This window comes from Scleropages formosus, chromosome 7 (genome assembly GCF_900964775.1).
Source record: "Scleropages formosus chromosome 7, fSclFor1.1, whole genome shotgun sequence".
Taxonomy (NCBI): domain Eukaryota; kingdom Metazoa; phylum Chordata; class Actinopteri; order Osteoglossiformes; family Osteoglossidae; genus Scleropages; species Scleropages formosus.
The window spans coordinates 5,746,593-5,768,091 of record NC_041812.1 but is presented as its reverse complement, the minus strand read 5'-3'; the positions used below and the strand labels follow the sequence as shown (position 1 = coordinate 5,768,091).

The following is a 21,499-nucleotide window of genomic DNA, read 5'->3' as shown; positions in this document are numbered from 1 at the left end:
CCATGTAGACAGAACCTTTAACAGCGGCTTAATTGGTTCAGGGTATCAGTCTCATCGACCATCACCCCCGTTCAGTCAATGTCAGCTGAGGTTTGAACAGTTGCCCGAACGATTCTGTCGGCACCCAGAAGTGGAAGATCAGGATGTTCTCTGATAACAAACAGAGCGCACACAAAGTATCAGGATATGAAATATGGAGATTATGACGTAGGGCTGTGCCAAGCGTAAGGGAGAACGGCACACACGTGTGCACTGTCAATGATGCAGGCTGGAAGCAAAAGGCGCAGGGAGCCAGTGGTATGAAGTATACCGCAAGGGCTGGCGCGTGCACCGAGAGCAGTCTGTAGAAAGGTCGTACTTCTCAATATCCGTGCGAGGTGAAGATGAAGGACACGTGTCCACTCACGGAGCGTAAATTACCTTGGGGGCCGTCAGATGTGCCAATTATGTGCGGGCAGGATTACAGGATTTCACAAGGCTGATCTCGCAACTCATTTCCACCACAAAGCTGTTGTTGCTGGCACTCGCTTCCCAAATCATTTATCTCCTTGTTTTGTGTCCTTCCCAATAATTGCTTTAAATAAATCCTTAAATGACAGAAATATATATTCACACACACATTGACTGAAACTGCTTATCCCAAGTGGGGTTGCAGCGAGCCAGAGCCTAACCCGGCAACACAGGGCACAAGGCTGGAGGGGGAGGGGACACACCTAGGGCAGGACACCAGTCCATCACAAGGCACCCCAAGTGGGACTCAAACCCCAGAGCCACCAGAGAGCAGGCACAGGCAAAACCTACTGTGCCACCACACCCTGCAGAAATATATATTTGATTACTGAAATGTGTACTGCAGTAGACACCAGTGAATTCTTGCGCAATGAAGACATTGGAAATACCTCCCTGACACAACAGATTGTCAAGTTGGCACGAACATTACACAATATAGTGCAGTCTCTTCATTAATGGTCATTTAGTCCGTACGCCTGTGTTGTAATGCAATAAAAGGTCTGAACGGTCATTTTTGTAATCGCGGTTACAGAAGCGGAAGCCCCGAGTCATATCCCGCCATATCTCCGTTACCTCGGTAGGGATTCCCAGCAGTAAGGTTTCCTGTCTCTTCCAACCACTTTTTGTCACGTCTTTGTGTCAAAGGCCAGAGCAAAGCCAATATGCCTGTGAAGGACATCCCAGCAGAAGGAGGACGACAAATGCTCTTGGTTCGGTATACATAGTGCTGGCAGTCTTTTGTTGCTGCAGAAGTGACCAGTGATGTGCAAGGAGGGAACGAACTTCCAGATGCTGTTGTGCAACCCAGAGACCCAAGTTTGTTTTTTCAGTGTGTGCGGTACATATTAGACCGTGACCACGAGTGGGCAAAATACCTCAGTTCCAGGAAATGGTCCAGTGGTTCTCACTGTGCGTTTAGTGTAACACTCTACTTAAAGCATTGAAACCAGTTATTGTGTTTCATGCTTATGTTTTTATTCAAATCCACATTTTACATTTCAGGCATCTGGGAAGGGAATTACTAGATGTTTTATGACTACCGCATCCACGGTTACACCAGGTATTGTGAAATCATCTGCGGGTTAGGGGGCCCAAACCTCTTTCCCTGGAGGACATAGAAGGCATGTATGTGCATTTAGAAATTTGGACTTTCGGACCCACTGGGGTCATTCAGGCCAACAGGAGAATGTATTTAAATTTTTAAATAATCTTGCACAACAGCTCAGGTTGAGGCCAACGTTCAATCTCGGTTGTACACTCTTGGGCGTGCACTCGATTTGTCAGCTGAGCCCACATGGCAAAACATTGAGTACATACATCGCACTTGTAGCATCAGTTTTCCAGTCATCGAAAGTTTTTAATGTGAATGTAGACTGGTGGCTGCCTGCTCCTTTCACACCAGTATATATTGGGGCTGTTCGGATCGTTTAAGTTGCTTCATCATGACATGTTCATTTCGGCTATGGCTAAAACTCTCGCACAAAAATAGTCACTTAGAACTGAGACGGACCACTGATTGAGGGCTATGGGGAGGAACAGGTTAATGGATAAATCCAGTGCAGCAGTAATTAGACTGCCAACCTCACAATAAACAATCAGGATAATAAACAGGATTTGTCTGTCCTGTGTTTTATGCACCTCCTTGAACGATGAACCTCGGTGCAGCAAGTAGTAGGTAACATACTAGGTTTACTTGAGTCACGTGTCTACAGCTATGTCGCTTTCTCTCAATGTAATGCATGAATTGTACTTTGACTAAGATGTACGTCGCTTTGGACAAAAGCATCTGCTAAATGAATAAACGTAAATGTAAATTAGTATTTCCCCAACATGCCCATCCAGTGCAGCTGAACAATTTGTACCCATTTATGGAAATAGATATTTTCGTGGAACAGTTTTAGTTAATTTTTGTACTCAAAGTTACAAAGGGTGTTGCTTGGGGTTTGAACCAACAACCTACAAGGTAAACTTCTCTATTCTTAATGTGCATGGTCTCACTGCGGAGGTGTGAGGAGTACAGGGTATGTAGCGGGTCGCTGGAATCCGTCCCCCTGCCCGTCCTCGTCCGGCACGACTTGAAGCTTCGTGCACATGCACATTGTGTAACGTTCGCTGTCCAGACGTTTGTTCTGTGTTTGTGGGGAGAGCCTCTCGCTCCGTGCATCCGGCTGCACGGTTCACACACCGAGGTCACTTTGTCTGGAGGGGGAGATCCCATCTGGATGATGGAACGGCGAGCAGCGATTGGCCTGTCCTGCTGAATGCGTGTCCCCAGTTGCCCCTGTTCCCAGCTCAGGCTGTGCATAAATCCCGTTCCTGCAGCAGCTTTTGGGCATAATGACACAATTTTTTGTTAGCTTTGGGTTTTGAACCCCAAGAACTCAGCTTTCTCACCACACTGGGGGGTCATTCCGCATCTTAATATGTGCCAAACATTGACATCCAAGGAGTCTTCATAATATTTAGTGCCTCTCGGAGCCTGGAAGCTGGAGGACATCACCATTTGGATGAAATAGGAGCATTTGGGGTCCTGAAGTGACAACTGTACGTGTGTATGGACTGACCAGGAACCCGGCTGTGCAAATGGGGCTGATAATTCAGCAGTGGACGGATAGACTGCTGGTACTGCTGGAGTTTGCCGTGGTATTTGTCAGAATACCTTAGTAGCCCTTGAGATAATTTGTCAGACTTAGAGGCCCAGAACTCCCACTGCGCGCCCGTCACGGTTGGAGCCCGTGGTGCGATTTGGTTATCCAAAAACTGGAGTATTTACCACCAAACAAAGTATTTTATAAAATGAACGTGCTGCTCTGTGTAAAATATATGGATATTTTTCCATTTCAGGACAGGGGTTTTGTTCTTTAGGAGGGTGCGGTGGCACAGTGGGCTTGGCCAGGTCCTGCTCTCTGGCAGGTCTGAGGTTCGAGTCCTTCTTGGGGTGCCTTGTGATGGACTGGCGTCCCGTCCGGGGTGTGTCCCCTCCCCCTCCAGCCTTGCGCCCTCTATTGCCGGATTAGCCTCCGGTCCGCTGCAGCTCTGCTTGGGACAAAGCGGTTTCAGTGTGTGTGTGTGTGTGTGTGTGTGTGTGGGTTTTGCTCTTAAAGTGCCATTTGCAGGACAACTGGGTGTTAATTATTAATGCAATAAAACATCACTCACCGAGTCTCAGGTAAAACTCCTCTATAAGACATGTTTGAGATCTGTAACCTGGTGTCTATACTGTAAAAGTTGACCATGTTTCTCTGCAGTGTCCTAGATTGTCATGATCGTTCATAAATGATACACTCAATTTTTCTAGAATATTTCAGTGATTAATAATTATTGCAACTTTATGTTCCAAGACTGTTTTTTTTTTTTTTTAGACCTGCAGGGTCTTTACATACAAGTTGTAAGCGTGACTCCAGACTCCAGGATATTCATGTGTTTAACCTTGATTTTTACAAAGTTGCCTGATGGTATGGACTGCAGTTTTCTTGCCTTTGGGCTGTTTTTTCCTTCATTCTGTCCTCTACCAGGCCGCCGTCCCGTCCGCTTCTCTTTTTCCCTGCGCAGTGGAATGTCTCACCTATTTTCTGCATCGCTGTGTTTACTCAGTCATCTGTATAAAGTCTTTCCCTGAAGTGAGCTTTAAATACTCTGCCTTGTGCTGTGTACCTCTGGCAAGTTCTGCCTATTCTGTTATCATGACCTTGTTCTGTTGAACTCGGTTGACTTTCAGGTGAGGTGTTGGGTTAAAACCGACCCAGGTTCTGCCGGTTGTTTTTCCCAGCGAAATGTAGATGGTTTCATTTTCTTGCGCTATTATAGCATATTTTAGTCATGCCCACGAAAGCAAAAATGCCCATAGTTTCTTACTGCAATATTTTTATTGCACTTTTAATAAAATGTATTAGGATTGTTTAGTGGTATTAGATTATTACATTGCAGTGGTTTTCAAAACAAGTAACCAGTTTTTATTTTAAAGTACCTTTGCATATGCATATTTTAGAAATGTTTAGTCTCAAAGCCCTGTATTATGTTTTATGTGTCTGTAGTGCCTCATAAAGAGAGATGTCATTTAGATCCTTTAATAAGTCTAACATCTGCTATTATTGTGACTATTGGAGGCTGATGGGAAAAAAGCTGATTGACGCTGATATTTTTTTCCATTTAATGAGCCACTGGAGGACAAATTGAATATCAACGCACAAAAACCCAGACAATGAATGAAGTCGACAACAATGGGAACTCTTCCTCTTCCCTGCAGGTCAGCCAGGGCAATGTTCCTGGCATCGAGACGGCGTCGCTGGCCATGGACACGGAGGAGGGGGTGGAGGTGGTGTGGAACGAAGTGCAGTTCTCCGACAAGAAGGTCTTCAAGACCCTGGAGGTAGAGCCGGTGCTGCACATTTACTGCCTTCGTGCATTTTTATGCCGTTTGGTTCGTGCTCCTCCAGTACTGCTCAAAGTGATGAAAAGCACAGTTATGAGCTTTAATGAAGGCTTCAAATATCAGATTTTCCCCTTGCAAGGAACATACTTCATTGTTACGGAGTATGAATAGCAGTGCCTGCCATGAAGCGCTCCGTTCCTTCTCGCTGCCTCTCCCTCAGGACAGAATCAAGGAGATGTTTGATAACCTGATGCAAGTGGACCACCCAAACATCGTCAAGTTCCACAAGTACTGGCTGGACACCAAGGAATCTCGAGCGCGGGTGCGTGGAAGAGCCGAACGCCTCCGATCACGCATACGCGCCCAACACGTTCACACGCACACGCTTGGACGCATGCGCACGGATGCTCGCTCGCCTCCCTTCACACACGCCGGCACTGACTCGTGCACGTAAACTTGCATTTCTGTTCAAAACCTGGGTTCTCGCGGAGTCCTCTGGCCGTCTTTGTGTCCGCGTGCCCTCGCTGTTTCTCCAATCACGTGAAATACCCTTCCTGCAGGTGATCTTCATCACAGAATACATGTCGTCTGGCAGTCTGAAGCAGTTCCTGAAGAAGACCAAGAAAAACCACAAAACCATGAATGTGAAGGTGCAAATTTGCAAATTCCCAGACCTTCTGGTTTTTTTTTTGTTTTTTTTTTTTTTTTTAAATTAAATAAACATAAGGAACCACGTGCTCAAGTGTGCTGCATTACAGTAACCTTTTGCCACACTCTGAGTACATTGTATTATTTTTTTAACCAGAAAAATACATGTAGTCATAGAAGAAATAAAGGGCTTGGGTGCTTGAAACCCCCTGCTGTATGTAGCTTTTTGAAACATATTTTGGTAATGTAGTTTTTAGCAATTTGTGAATATTTAGTAGTATTTATTTTGTGTTTATTTAGTAGGAGGGCACGTCCACCCCAAAAAATAAAACGTCTTTCGGTAAGCTTGAAGTGTGCTCTCCCATCATTGCTCCAGAATGATCTTTCATTACCAAGTACAGGGGTACAGGAAGGCCCAGAAATCTCAGTGTTTGAACACAGCAGCACCCACCGGCGAATGCGGTACTGCAAAACCTGGCAATAGCTGACGTCATGGGGGAGCATGTTTTAAATGTGCAGAATTTCCCTGCATAGCCATGTGACTCCCTCTTCCCTCCGGCAGAATATCTAACGGAAATCTTTGCGCTCGTCCTTTCCGAACACGCTGACATTTGACTTTAGTAAATGACACAGTAGAGACACAGAGGCTCCGTAACATCGGACGTCTCCTTGATCACTCAAGTTTAATTGGAAAACGAAATGCACGGTTCGATAACTAATGTCCTCTTGGATTTATGTGTTCATAAATGCATCAGTGTATAATTTATAGCATTGGCTGTTGTTTTACAAGCCTGTGTAAGCAACAACGGCGACATGAGAGATGTAGAGAACTCAGCTGGACTGAATATAATGACATTTTCTTCCTGCAGAAGAATATTCTAGAATAATTGTATCAGACTTTCTGTTTTTGGCATTCTGTGAAAAACATTAACTTTCTATTGTGAAAGAGCATTGGAGATGATTTATTACTTTAAGAGGGTCATGGTGAAGTACCAGAGCCGATGTGTGACCTCTGTAACGGCACAAAACTCTAGAACGAAAATGTTCAACTTCCTCAGATGATTACCAGAAAAGTGTTTCCTCTTTTTGACCACAAGTTTAGCTTTGCCCAAACTTATCTGCCTGAGGTCAGGTTGACCTGATCATTAGCGGTGTGGTTAGTCATTAGTTCAGGTTTCAGAGTCAGGCTGGAAAAGGGACATAAGTTGAAGCCAAGCACCTTCCTAGATACGTGGCATAGTGGGAAACATCTGGTAATGTTCATATTACAACAACAACTCAGCTGAATATTGCATTTCGACATTTAAGACAAATCGGAATATACAATTGCAATACAAATTGTCGGTATTAGGGGGGCCAAAAAATAATGGCAGTACAGACACCCCTCTACTTGAAAATTTGACTTGATGTAAATCCGGATTTCCGTTAAAAAAATTCCCGGCATGCACATTATTTACAGATAGTGCTTTTATTTTACACAAAACATCTGAAATACGTTAACCACAAGTCGGCGTAGCCAGACAAGGCAGGAAGCTGCATCTTCCCAGTTCTCGTGTGTTTTGAGCCGTGAACACATCTCCACTCGTTAGTGTAGTGTTTTTTTTTCCCATATTTTTTCTTTTTTTTTTTCTTTTTTTTTACCTATTTCATTATTCAAAATGCCTGCTGGTAAACGTGCGCCTGAAGGAAAACGAGAACCGTCTCTTACAGCAATCGATTTGGAGATGAAACTGAAAATAGTGAAGTTATTAGGCCATGTTGAACGAGAGGGGGAATTTGACATACGTAACTTTTCACTTTCGTAAGGGGTAGAAGAATGAGCTACTTGCGCAAGTCGAGGGGTATCTGTACTTACTCGAATATGTGAAGCACCTCCCCCTCAGGTGACTTACACTTAGTCATTTAGCTGATGCTCCTCTCCAAAGCAACCAGAACTGTTGAGCTACTTACAACTATTTAACCATTTATACAGGGAGGTAATTTTACTAGAGCAATTTTGGGTAAGTACCTTGCTCAAGGGTACTATGGCAGGATGTGAACTGAACCTTTAACCTTTGGGTCTAAAGACAGAAGCTCGCACCACTCTGCTCCCAGTTAGCCTGTAGTGGCCTCCTAGAAAGTATCAGGATGAAGTCCTATGACTATTTCTCTGGGAAGACAGGTACATGTCAGCCTGTGGAATGCTGGTCTTTGGCATCAGGTCCCTTTAACACTCCTTTAATACCTCGCTACAATGTCCTCCTTATTAATGATGCCATAGGTGTCCTGCCTTCTGTAGAAGGAGGACGGCAGTTGCTTTCAGACAGCTGCTAGCGGGGTGGTTAGAGCTGCTGCCTTTAGATCTGAAGGTCACAGGTTTGATTCCTACTTATGAGCAAGGTACTTACCCTAAATTGCTCCAGTAAAAATTACCCAGCTGTTTAAATGCAAATACCTTAACGTTGCAGGTCCTTTTGGAGAAAAGCGTCAGCAAGATGAATAAACATTTTGTCGGCTGTTTTGAGAGCGTTCGGCATTTCTCCTTCGTTCAGATTCTAGGATGTGTGAGTGACACCCCCATGTCTCTTGTGTCTCGTGTCGCAGGCGTGGAAGCGGTGGTGCACACAGATCCTCTCTGCCCTCAAGTAAGTCACAGCCATCTGTAGACCCACACCCTGCTATTTACGCCCGTGCCTACATCTCCATGATGCATTGAGCTGCTGTTCTTTTTCGTTGCCTCTCGAGATTTTGGGTGGGAGGGCAGTGATCGCTGAAACAGTGTAATTAATGAATCCACTCAATTAACTGCAGAAGAACAGAAGTAGCTGCCTGGAAGGAGCCAACGTAGCATTTTTGTGATGTTACAGCAGCTTTTCAGTTTGTGCCTTATAATATACAAGTGGACCCCAGGTTATGATGGATTGACATACGATTTTTCCACTTTGCGATGATGAGCTGGCGATAGGCATTCAGTAGAAACTATACTTTGAATTTTGGTTTTTTCCCGGGTAAGCGATATGTGGAGCTATAGTCTCTCCCCGATGCTGGGCAGTGGCAGCGATCCGCATCTCCAGGTCTGTTACAAGAGGTGTGTATTTAATGCATTTTTGACTTAGGATGGGTTTCTAGGAACGTAACCCCATCGTTAAGTCGGGGACCACCTGTAGGGTCTTTTACATGGGTAACGTTGAAAACGGAGATTATATTAGCCATTCAACTTTTGTGGCAGTGAGTGAGCATCTTCTTCACCTGAGCGACAGTCATCTGCTGTGCGTATCTTGTCGTAGTAACATTTAATTCTGATCACAGGTACTGACCATATTTTAGTGATTTTGTTATATTTGTGGACTATATTTACTGATAAAACACGGAGACGTGTTCATTTAACTTGATGGAGACCATAAGATTATTTATTGTTGCCTTAAGTGATTGAGTGCATACAGTGGTGCTTGAAAGTATGTGAACCCCTTGTGTCCCTTGGTTTTACCACGAAGTGAGTTTTTAATGAGAATTAGTGTTTCTCATGTGACATAATAGGTATGTAATGATCAATTCCATATGTTGCCTTAGATGAAATCGTGTGTGTAATAGAATGACGCAAGTAGTGCAGGTGCAAAAATGAGTGAAGCCCAAGTTGCATTGATTAGATCAAGTAGGTAAGAATTAGGTGTGTAAATCATAATCATTTATTCATATTTTAAGATTTAACATTTAGATTTTATTAGTTTATTTGAACGTTTTCTACATTGTAGGGTTCACTTACTTTGGAGCAGCGCTGTAGCTGTTACTTTTACATTTACATTTTGCTGGTTTAAATCTTAAGACAGGACTACAACAGTTGATTATGCTTCTGTAATCTTAAAGTGACCTTTTTGGTGCCTTTTAATATGTTTTTCACCTCTCAGTCTGTGTGGAAACATGAGGTGTCTTATGACTTTTTCTTACTGGGCCCTGTGTAACATCTCTCTCCCCGACTCTTCATTCTCATCCCCGATTGTCCCGGCCAGTTACCTACACTCCTGTGACCCTCCCATCATCCACGGCAACTTGACCTGTGACAACATCTTCATCCAACACAACGGTCTCATCAAGATTGGCTCAGGTGTGTCCCTGACAGGATGCTGCGTTATCATCGCCCTTTTTTTTACACACCCTATACAGTCTTTCTAATGAAGGCAGTGCATTGCTGAAAAACCTTTGTAAAGTGAATTCTCATAACTCAAAGACATAACAAAAGACATATGGGTGGTATAGCAAGTAGCGCTGCTGTCTCACAGCGTGTGGACGGTACGAGAGTACATAGGTTTGATCCCCGCTCAGTCTGTGTGGAGTTTCCATGTTCTCACCCTGTCCGTGTGGGTTTCCTCCAGGTGCTCTGGTTTCCTCCCACAGTCCAAAGACATGCTGTTCAGGTTCCCCCATAGTGTGTGAGTGACAGAGAGAGTGTGTTTCTCTGATGTATGGATGAGTGACCCAGTGTAAGTAGTGTATCTAGCAGTGTAAGTCACCACGGTGAATAAGGTGTGTGGGCTGATAACACTACATAGAGTTTGTTGGAAGTCGCTTTGGAGAGAAGTCTGCTAGATAAATAAATGTAAATTTAATTACCACTACTTTTGGTTGGGGGTGCAGTGGCACAGTGGGTTTGACTGGGTCCTGCTTCCTGGTGGGTCTGGGGTTCACATCCTGCTTGGGGTGCCTTGTGATGGACTGGTGTCCCGTCCTGGGTGTGTCCCCTTCCCCTCCGGCCTTATGCCCTGCGTTGCCGGGTTAGGCTCCGGCTCCCTGCATATGACAAGTGGTTTCAGACTCTGTGTGTGTGTGTGTGTGTGTGTGTGTGTGTGTGTGTATATATATATATATATATATGTATACATACACTTTTGGTGCTATAAGTGTTATGTGATCCTGAGCCCCACAACTGATGCCCATTCATGCCGAAATGCCACGTCATGAAATCCAAATTCGGTCCTTGTAAATGTGGAGACGTCCCACGTTAGGGGTATTAAATGATCTGCCTCCTGAAGATGAATTCTTGTAACTCCAGTGGGTTTGCCTCATTGCATGACTATTTAATTTGGCTCTTGCAGAAAGAACGGTGGTTTTAATGACAATGAGACGTGGTGTGTCACAGCACAGAATTGAAATTTAGGAGTCCAGGCCACTGAAATGTCTTACAAACCCCTGGTTTCAACCGTTGAGAGCTGTTTTTGTGGCACATGAGCAAATTATTTCTTGGCAGTATCCATCACCCCAGACTGCCTTCTAACGCTGAAAAACGGTTTTGCCTGTCAAGTGGAACGTCTCTTTGTACTGTAAGTGGTACATTGTGCTGCTTCTGAATAACAGACACCTTGTTCTTTCTCGTCTTCTCCTGTCCTCCCCGGCGGCAGTTTGGCACAGGCTCTTCGTCAGTGGTAAGAGTCCATCCCGGCGCTTGTCATCTAGCTCAGAATGCGTTGTTTATCCACATTCAAAAAAGTAGTGTATGATCTGCATGCAAACAATGGCTTTTTCGCAAAGTAAAATCCAGCCATTGGCCACTTTGGAGGCCTACAGCAAACCTCAAAATTTAAGGGAGTGTTTTCAGACACGGCTTTTCCCATATTGTGAAATGTGCTGGGTTTTCAGTCTGCTTTTAACCTCTGAACCTCTGTGTCATTGTCTGTCCGTCTTGCTGTTGTCTTGCTGTCTTTTTTTTTTATCTGCTTGTCCCTGGTGAATACTTCCCATTTTTACCCTATACTAACATTCATGTTAAAAACTAAGTTACTTGTTGAGCACCCAACTCTGAGTGCATTTTTGTAAAGAAAAGAGCGTAGGGCAATCGCAGTGTGTTTCCATCCCAGTCTGAGTGTGGCTGTGGCATGTGAAGGCAGTTGGGTTTGTTTTGCCGACGGCTTCTTCTGTCCCCGTCCAGTCTTCCCAGATGCCGTGCATGGAAAGGTACGGCATCACCGAGACGACCTGCGGAACATCCACTTCTTCGCGCCGGAATACGGCTGTAAGTGAAACTTGGCCCCATCTGCCCGGTGTTATTGGGGTCTCTGATTCTGAACCAGCATTTCACCTGGCATTTGTTCTCTCTGGTAATAAACTTGATTTCTGCAGTACAACGAATCAGACTACTGACTGTTTCTGACTGTGCCGTTCCTAACCCCATGGTGGCGCAGCGAGTAACGCTACCACCTTACATCTCCTGGCTGGTGCGAGAGAATGTTGGTTAGATCCTTGCTCAATCTGTGGAGTTTCCACATTCTCCCCGTGTCTGCATGGCTTTTGTCTGGGTGCTCCTGTTTCCTCCTGCAGTCCAAAGACATGCAGTTCACGTGAATTGGCGACTGGAAACTGTCCTTAGAATGTGTGTGTGTGGCTACCCTTGTTTCCAATCCAAGATAACCCCCCCAGCCTAGTGCACAATACTTCCAAGATAGGCTCCACATCACGGCAGCCCTGCTGAGGACCAGTTGCTGTTGAATTTGCATGTATGGATAGATGTTCCCAACTGTCATGTTACACCCTTATTTCTTTTGTCATATGTGTCTTCATCACTTATTAAGTTAACTGTTGCCCTATCCTATAATGCTTGCTTTATTCTTTTCAGTGGCTGAAGATGACTACGCCATCGATATTTTCTCCTTTGGAATCTGTGCCCTCGAGGTGAGCAGAAGCTACTTTTGACATCATTTTGATCCAGAAATGATGTTTGGTCTCGCACGTTCCGGCACTGGATTAACTCACCACTTTTTCATCTTGCCCACTGCAATCGCTCACGAATCCAGAGTTATAGATTAATAGGTGAACAAAGCAGATGTGAATGCGTATCCTCAGCGATTGCAGTGGTTATCGTGGCCTGTAAGGCTGAGCAGCGAAGGGCAACTGTGTTACTAGTAATCCCAGGGAACACCAGGTGAAACAAAATGTTGGAGCATTTTGGCTACCACAGACTTTGTGGCACACGTCGAGATAGACTGGCAAGTTTACACACACACACACACACACTCTCTCTGGTACAAGGAATGTTCATAAAACCTTTAACACCATTTAAACGTATTGCATTAAAAATGCTGAAAACCAAAACAACTGATATGACTGAACAAAAATGTAGCTATAATGACCAAACACTTTATAAAAAAGAAAAAAAAAAAAAAAAAAAAAAGAAAATTTCCCACTGACAAATGCTTGTGGCTGATCAACTGCTGCATTACTTACACACACACACACACACACACACGTTGTCTGAAACCACTTGTCCCAAGTGGGGTTGTGGCAAGCTGAAGCCTAACCTGGCAACACAGGGTGCAAGGCTGGAGGGGGGAGGGGACACACCCAGGACAGGACACCAGTCCATTACAAGGGACCCCAAGCAGGACTTGAACCCCTAACCCACCGGACAGCAGGACCCAGCCAAATCCGCTGCGCCACCGCACCCCCCGCCTGCTGCATTACATTTACATTTATTTATTTAGCTGATACTTTTGTCCAAAGTGACTTGAAGTGTTAAGTTACTTACAGTGATCTACCCAACCACCAGATGGTAATTTTTACTGGAGCAATTCACGGTAAGTACCTTGCTCAAGGGTACTGCAGCAGGAGGTGGTATTCGAACCTGGGACCTTCGAATGCAAAGCGGCAGCTTCCTGCTCCCCTTTTATTTACTAATAATGGTTTACTGTGTTTTCCTTTCCATTCTGTAGATGGCTGTCTTGGAAATCCAAGCTAATGGTGACGCAATGGTATCCAAAGAGGCTATAGCGCATGCAGGAGACTCCCTGGAAGATCCGCTCATGAGGGTGAGCAAAATGTGTTGTTTCTGTCTCCTCTGGAAATGACATCAGAAAACCAGACCGAACTGGTAACGTGAGAGTTGGATTTAATAACTTTCTCACTATTGCTCTATTATTATTGGTCATGTTAGGAAGCAGCTGAGAGACCCGTGTACTTCGTAAACACGAAAACGTCTTTCTGTCGTCCTTGGAAGCCCGTTGTATAGCCCACTGCCAGAGAGTAATGGTCATCCCTGTCAAGCGGTCATCCGTGTCACCACCTTCCTCCTTTCCTCATTCCCCATGCGTTGGTGCAGGAGTTCACGCAGTCCTGCGTTCGTCTTGAAGCAAAGAAGAGGCCTACAGCCCATGACTTACTTTTCCACCGTGTTTTGTTTGAGGTGCATTCCCTCAAACTGCTCGCTGCCCACTGCTTCATCAATAACCAGTGTGAGTGTCTTCTGGGGGTTCGTTTGATTTCACGAGATTTACCACCATACAGTATCTTTACCAGTTCCACTGTGTTGGCACGTAACCGCCACCCTGATGCCGTGTGCATCATGTCACTTTCCATCTAGTTGACACTATTAGTGACTCCAGCAGCTGCTGGGTGTTCAGCCAAATGCTTTTTTGGCTCAGTCTCTGCAGCAAAGTTTGTTTGTAGAGCAGTAATTGATAGTGGGATGTGTCAGATGGGTGTATCGTGACATCACTGAATCCTCCTCTCTTGCCATTCATTGCAGATCTTTTCCCTGAGAACTGCGTGGAGGAGAAGACCAAGTCGTTTGATCCCAATGGCATCATGGCCGAGATTAAACATGCTGACCGGCCCGGGGTGCAGCTGAAGTGTGTGGAACTTTGATGTTGTCATTCACGACTGGGTGTTCTATTGGTGATGAGGTTACTCATTCCACCCCGCTTACATTGTGCCTACAGATACTCCCATGTCTCTCCTCTAGAGCTGGACAAGTTCCTGGAGGATGTCAAGTGAGTGCCACACCTGCTGAAGATGTGATTTACAAACTGGCATTGACTGCAGTGTATTTGTGTGTGCCAGCAGTAGTCATGGTCATGGTCACATATGTGCGTGTATTTTTACAAGAATGAGATGTGACAATTCAATATATTTTCATTGAACGCTCTTCTCGCACAGTGACACGGAACACCGAACAAAGGGATAAGACAAATACACAAATATAACAGTTGACTATATACTAGAAAGTTGGGGTGCGGTGGCGCAGCGGGTTTGGCCAGATCCTGCTCTCTGGTGGGTCTGGGGTTCAAGTTCCGGTTTGGGTGCCTTGTGATGGACTGGCGTCCCGCCCTGGGTGTGTCTCCTCCACCCCTGTGCCCTGTGTTGCCGGGCTAGGCTCCGGCTTGCCGTGACCCCGCTTGGGACGAGCGGCTTCAGCCAACGTGTGTGTCTATATACTAGAATAATACGTTATCCATGCAGTTATTAAAGCTATATGCCAACTCGTCACAGAGGAAAGGAACAAAAAATTCCCAACTGAAAGTCAAGGGAGAAAAAAATCCTCTGGGGGTCCAAGTGCCAGTGGCTGCCCACCCCTCCTGGGCATTCTAGTTAAAAGAAAGACTTTTAAGTCAGTTTATCAGAATCAGAATCAGAATCAGAATCAGAACGAGCTTTATTGCCAAGTATGTTCGCACATACAAGGAATTTGTCTTGGTGACAGGAACTACCACAGCACAGACAGAATGACAGTGACAAGACACAGATGAGAAGATAGAGCACGCGAGCAAGGGACAAAAAATATTAAAAAATATTAAAAAATTAAATTAAATTAAATTAAAATTAATTAAATTAATTAAATTAAATTAAATTAAATTAATTAAAAAAATTTAAAAAGTTTACAAGTAATAATTACATTGTAGGTGAGTGTTAACATGACATCCCAGTTCACAGAGCACCGACGGTGTCAATGCATTCTACGCAGTTACTACGTTTATTCGCTCAGTTGACGCTTTTCTCCAAAGCAACTTAGAATGTTAAGGGTTACAGTTATTACAAGCTTACAATTATTTACCCATTTATACAGCTGGGTAATTTTACTGCACCAACTGAAGGTAAGTAACTTGCTCAATGCTACTACAACCAGAGGTGGGGATCGAACCTGTGGATCCAAAATCAGTAGTTCTAACCACTATGCTACCAGCTGTCCCTCTAGTCCTTAGGTTGTCCCTCAAGCCCCACTAGTCCCTAGGTCCCTAGATATACATTTGAATGTTTTCCTTCACCCAAATCTTTGACTGATGTGTGTAAAAGGATAAGCTTTCACTTCCCCTGTCTACGGATGTTTCCAAAACAGTGTAAGGAAGCACTGGGATGTGATTTTGAACAGAGAACAAGAGTGGCCCATTAGAGACACCTCTGTGGAGGAGGGCTGTAAGTCCACAGGGACAAATAGTTCCCGTGCTGAGTGCTGTATTGGATCTTTCCCCGGTGCGCGTAGGAACGGGATCTACCCCCTGATGAATTTTGCGTCCCACCGACCCCATCCCGTTCCTCGGGCCCTGTCACTGTCCCAGGAGCATATGGAAACAGTGAAGACCCCCACACCTGAGCCCCAGGAGATGGAGACCAGGAAAGTAAGGATGACTTGAAGGTGGCAAGTGCAAAGTACCTACTGAATCTGTGATGCGGGGGGGGAAATCTTAGTCTTAATGTTAAAGCAGAGGAACCCAGATTTGCTTGGAGGAAAATACACATAACTTTATCTTTTAATATTGTATATAAAGAGACTAATTCCACTGATAGAGCTGAAGTCTTCCCGTATCTTGACTTTTCCTGACTTTCCCTCTCTCCTGTTTAACCATTTTTTGGGTAATTACTGCAATTTGTTGTCCTGCTTGTCCCTCTGATGTGGCTACCTGCTGTTGTTCCGCAGGTTGTCCAGATGCACTGTAATCTGGAGTCCAACGAAGAAGGAACCAGATCCCATGTGAGTCTGTCCTGGTTGTTGTCTCACCTCGGAGAAAAGAGTCCACTCACAACAGGGATAACGTCTTTTAAAGGGGATTCATATAAGGTTCTTCAATATACCGTTGGATCCTTCTTCATAGTTATTTGTGTCCTGAGGATCTTAACCTAGTCAGTTTACATTGCCATTAAATTGAGTTTACAGTACTGTTGAACAATAAATAATGGTATAAAAATGAAATACCCACACAATGGAAGTTAGTATTGCTGTACTAGTTAGTAATACTATTATATAACCCAGTGTCTCAAAGCAGTATTAATGAAAATGCTAAAAAAGATATTAAGGCAGTGTTCTGACTATAGGGGGCGCAGTGGGTTTGGCCTGTGCCTGCTCTCTGGTGGGTCTGGGGTTCGAGTCCTGCTTGGGGTGCCTTGCAGTGGACTGGTGTCCCGTCCTGGGTGTGTTCCCTCCCCCTCCAGCCTTGCGCCCTGCGTTGCCGGGTTAGGCTCCGGCTCCCCACGACCCCGCATGGGACAAGCGGTTTCAGAAAGTGTGTGTGTGTATGTGTTTGTTCTGACTATGATTCCCATGGTTGTTTGATGCCCATGCCAGGGCTATAACTTTGGTAAGGAACGGACACCCCAGAGGTGTGAGAGCGAAAGGGACAAGACGGGAACAAAACACAGGGCCTGACGGCAGTTAGGAGGTTGCCTCAAACGCACACATTCACACACACACAGTACAGCCTTACATAAATATCAACTGTGCACAAACATCGGAGGAACTGGAGCTAATTCCATAGTGACACCCTTTTGTAACCAGACCAGCCGCTGTCACCCATGTACCATGGTTTTGTGACCTCAATGAAACACTCACTTTCATTAATCGCTTATCCTGGTCAGGGTCGTGGTGGTCCAGAGCCTATCCTGGAATCACTAGGCTCAAGGCCAGGGGAGTACACCCTGGATGGGACACCAGTCCATCGCAGTGTTGCCACAAACGCACACATTCACACACACAGTACAGCCTTACATAAATATCAACTGTATTGAGATATAATAACAGTAATCGTTATGGGTTTTGCTGTGCAGGTGTTGATACACTTTGTGTTTCATGGACTTGGCTGCTGCAGCCGGCTGCGCTGAAGCCCTTCTGTCCTCCCTTTTGTCCCTCTGTCCCAGCAGCTCTCACTCTTCCTGAAGATGGATGACAAGCTTCACCGACAGCTCAGCTGTGATGTCCTGCCCAGTGAGTCTGGTGCCTTCCTTACATCCACACTGACAGCCCCACCTGTGGGCCATGTACAATTTTACAGCTTACCTAGCATTTCCATGTACGCTCTCATCCTAGCCTGTGACTTACTGCCTTTGCTGGAGTCGGTGATAAAAGTTATTTGAAAAAAAAAATTAGTCCGTTAGTCTCTTTTAATGCTCACTCTCAACTAGAGGTGTTTTAATCAAAACCATTAAAAACAGGTCTGTGCCCAACTTCATCGTTATGTGACGACTGCGCTGTGTTGTCTAGGGTGTTACCTTTCCTCTGGCTAAAGTATAAACCAAGTCGCAAATTATTTGGTCCGAATTTAGCAGGATATTCAAGATGGGGGTGTTGTTGGCGTCCTTTAGGTTTTCAGATTGCACTGTAGCAGAAATGTGTGTCTGTGTGTTTCAGCTGACAGCCCCAAGGACCTGGCCAATGAACTTGTTCACTATGCCTTCATCAGCGAGGTGGGTGGGCGTCCTACGTTTCCGATCTGATTTGACTTCTTACGGTTCATGCCTGTTTGTGGGGCATCAGTGTGATACTCAGCTTGACTGATGTTTCACTCAGAAAGTGCACCTGCATCCACAGCCTTGTTGTTGTTATCTTTGTTGTTGTTTGTTCATTTAGCTGACAGGGGTACAAACCTGGGTCCTTCAGTCGCATAACACTAACCGCTGTGACACTACCTGCTCTATTGTGTATCTTGTAAAGGAATCAGATGTGAAAGTAGTATGACATTGGTTAAACACACATTGATGATGATGCAGTGACAGTGGCCCACTCTCTCTCGTAGGAGGACTGTGAGAAGTTGACTGGGTTCTTAGAAGAGGCTCTGGGGAAGCACTGGGGTAGGACGTCGGACTCTCCTGGAACCACGACCGTTTTGGCCCACTGAGCAGCACGCGAGAGACGTGCACACATCTTGTAGAGAGAGAGCTAAATGAAATGTAGAGACCACATCCCTGCCCTAGACTTTGGGTTGGGAATGCTGAAGGTAGAGGAGGTCTTTGTCGGGATGAAGAATGGACTTGGCCAGTGGCATAGAAAACCATGTCTTAAAAGAGGCCATAGACACTTTCTCTCAGAGCTTCGTGCTTCCAGTAGGAGGACTGACCTTCTCCAGCTGGTCCTTCTTCATTGGACTCCAGATGCCACAGAGTTCGAGACCACAGGCTGCTGAGCCCTCCTCCTCCAGTTCAAAAACAACAGAGCGGCATCTTGTACGAAAGCTTGCTGTGGGAAGAAAGATTTCTGTGGTTTGACGACGCAAAGGCAGTGAAAGCAGAAGCTGGTGTTGGTGCCCAGCGATTCTGATTACTGATTGCGAGGAGTTGTCACTCTTCACCGTCTTAATTTTCCAGCATCGAATTTGTTAATTTATTAATGCATGCGAAAAGATGTCACCCGCAGCTTGCAAGCCACTGGTGACACTTTGAGTCAGGTAAAGATCCTTAATTTCTAATTAGTCTTTGAATGTCTTCTTTAACTACAAGTAGCCAAACAAAAAAATGAACGAGCCATTGATTATTCACGTGTTTTACTGTATATGCTTCCCCTGTTCATCCATTTCTGCAAAGTCCACATGTCGGTTCTTTAATGACCTTCGCATATGGGCTGTAAATCCCCAGAGTTTTAATTGGTTTGCAGTAACATTATGACCTTCTGTGAACCTTCTGCCTGCTTCCGGCTGCTAATTCAGGCATGTGAATTAAATGTTTTATCGTTACGTTGTGTGGAAAAGATCTGGGAAAGAGTTATTTAACAGTCATCGTACAGAGTGACACAAACACACTTCTGGGTCGAGGTAAAGGTTTTTTTTTTTTTTAAAGATTCAAGAAAGCAAAAATCCAATAACTATTCACAAAGACGTGGCGCTCCAGAAGTACCCAAATAAATAATGCCGTGACATCTTGCGCGTATCACCTGCTAATGGTACGTTATGGTAACGTGGTCAGAAGAGGTATGATCTTGTTCTCAGGCCAGCGAACAAAAGCATAGCCTGTATCGCAATGGCGGGTGAGACTCCTACATAATATGACCATGAGGATCATGATGGTGGAGTTGTACGGTTGTTCACCGAGCTTGGCATTTAGGTTGCAAACGTTTCGTCGCCAGTCGAGGTGGCATCATCAAGGCATGATCCTCAACTCATTCGGGCGTTTAACGCTTAAGATAGCTTGTCGTTGGGAGTAAAAAAAACGCCCTGATGATGTCACCTCGACTGGTAACGAAACGTTTGCAAATGCGAAGCTCGGCGAACAACCAAACACCTCATAATATGACTGTTGACGTGAAAGTTTTTCATGAATTACTCTCTTCTAAACTGATAATATGTGATCCCATATTTATGAGTTGATCCATTCATATTGCTGTATCACAGTCTGCACTATTTTTTGGACAGGAACCTGTGCCTGCTACTGCTAATCGAATGCTAATTTATTACTGCATGTTACTGTCAGAACCTCTTAGCTCCTGCAGCTGCATCAAGCACTGGAGGACCTGCAGTGCTTCCTCTGCTGGCTTTGTGTCTGTAACCCGGGGCCCAGCTTGGCTTCATTGTCCTTTATTTCCTTTTGACATCTGTAATGCTACAGCTACATAAGGATTTTATTTTTTTCTAAAATTGACTTTCCTTACCAATCTAGGAATGCGTTAAGACGTACATTTTGCTAGTTACTTAATGAAGAAAATGAATGTCGGGACATGAGGATGACCAAATCCATTTGTGTAATTTTCCTAACCCCTCCTCCCATGACTGAGTCTCTTTGAATGAATGTTGGTTCTATTGTCGTATTGAACTGGCTCTACCATTTTTTCCCCCTCATGTAAGATATTGTAAAATGAAAAAGATAATAAAAAGTTGACAATGTTTTTTTTGCAATGTTTGAACAAGTCATTGATCTTCTTCTACATGTAACAAAGAAATAATTGAGTTTTTTGAGTACCGAACAATACAATGGCACACTGCTCCGATACTGCGCTGAAATGATAGGGCTAATATGTTAGGTAATAGGAGTGAAATATTCATGTGCGTAATAAAGAACCACCACAACTGTAATCAGTCTCTTACTATGAATTTGCAGTTCTGTTCAAATCAGTTCTCAGTATTTGACCCATTTATACAGTTGGGAATTTTTACTATGAGAAATTGCATGGAAAAAGGATACTAAAGCAATGGCCAACAGTGGGACTCAAGTGAGGTTATAGGTTACAAGTCTATGTAAACACTGCCTAATACCCATGTCTATAGAAAAAAAAAAAAAAAAAGAAATGTATGGAAAGAAAATTAGTTGTACTTGTGATATATTGCAGGTTTATGCATGATACATTAAATTAAATGTGATAATTTCTGCTGTTATTGGAAATGTGGCTTTACAAAGTGAAACATCTGATTTTTAAATGCATAGCTGAATGGCGTTTTTTTGAAAATTAAACCCAAAATTAACCAGCAGCAGAAAAATGCCTGTAATTAATTTTGCAGTCTGTGCTTCATATGGCTGTTCCAATAACGTTCAATAAGGCTCCACAAAAAGACCCAAATATTTGCACTATACCTTCCTATGTGAATGAAAGGCCTCTGTACTGGAGGAAAAGATGGTTGTTACCACAGAAATATTTCCTTATAGATAAGGTTAAAAAGGTGTCATTTAAGCTGTTCCATAGAATTTACCCAGCCAGTCATTAGGTTTACAAATTGAAAAAGGACAGTGATACAAACTATTCTGTGACAAACAACCTGAAACTGTTGTGTACTTATTCTGGCAGTGCTAGTAGTATACTGTAATATTGGCAAAAAGTGCAAAATTCCATCAATGTACATATTCGCAAACCACTGTTACTATTGTGGGAAAATACTGGTTTCTTTGGTTGCTCCAAGAAGGACAACAGACACACACAAGTTTACTTAATCAAATTTTACTGTTATGTGTTAACCAAATTTTATATCCATAAATGCAAATTCTCTACTAAGAAACCAAACTTTAGAGTGTTCTCACATGAAATCAAACAGTACATTACTA

The 21,499-nt window shown here is 44.2% G+C and overlaps 1 protein-coding gene across 3 annotated transcripts in view; it reads left to right on the top strand.

Moving 5' to 3' along the window:
• The window catches only part of nrbp2a (nuclear receptor binding protein 2a), a 48,617-nt gene extending 27,972 nt beyond the window's left edge, over nucleotides 1-20,645 (top strand). The window contains exons 2-18 of one of the 3 annotated variants that reach the window (XM_018757733.2): nucleotides 4,757-4,879; nucleotides 5,103-5,204; nucleotides 5,443-5,532; nucleotides 8,114-8,154; nucleotides 9,517-9,611; nucleotides 10,903-10,926; nucleotides 11,430-11,513; nucleotides 12,114-12,169; nucleotides 13,207-13,302; nucleotides 13,593-13,725; nucleotides 14,019-14,121; nucleotides 14,212-14,262; nucleotides 15,750-15,885; nucleotides 16,185-16,238; nucleotides 17,402-17,465; nucleotides 17,889-17,944; nucleotides 18,274-20,645. In XM_018757733.2, coding sequence (XP_018613249.1) covers nucleotides 4,757-4,879; nucleotides 5,103-5,204; nucleotides 5,443-5,532; nucleotides 8,114-8,154; nucleotides 9,517-9,611; nucleotides 10,903-10,926; nucleotides 11,430-11,513; nucleotides 12,114-12,169; nucleotides 13,207-13,302; nucleotides 13,593-13,725; nucleotides 14,019-14,121; nucleotides 14,212-14,262; nucleotides 15,750-15,885; nucleotides 16,185-16,238; nucleotides 17,402-17,465; nucleotides 17,889-17,944; nucleotides 18,274-18,375 — 1,410 coding nt within the window. In that variant the 3' untranslated portion in view covers nucleotides 18,376-20,645. The other 2 variants (XM_018757734.2, XM_018757735.2) reach the window with 2 other exon arrangements.
• The last annotated feature ends 854 nt before the right edge of the window (nucleotides 20,646-21,499 follow it).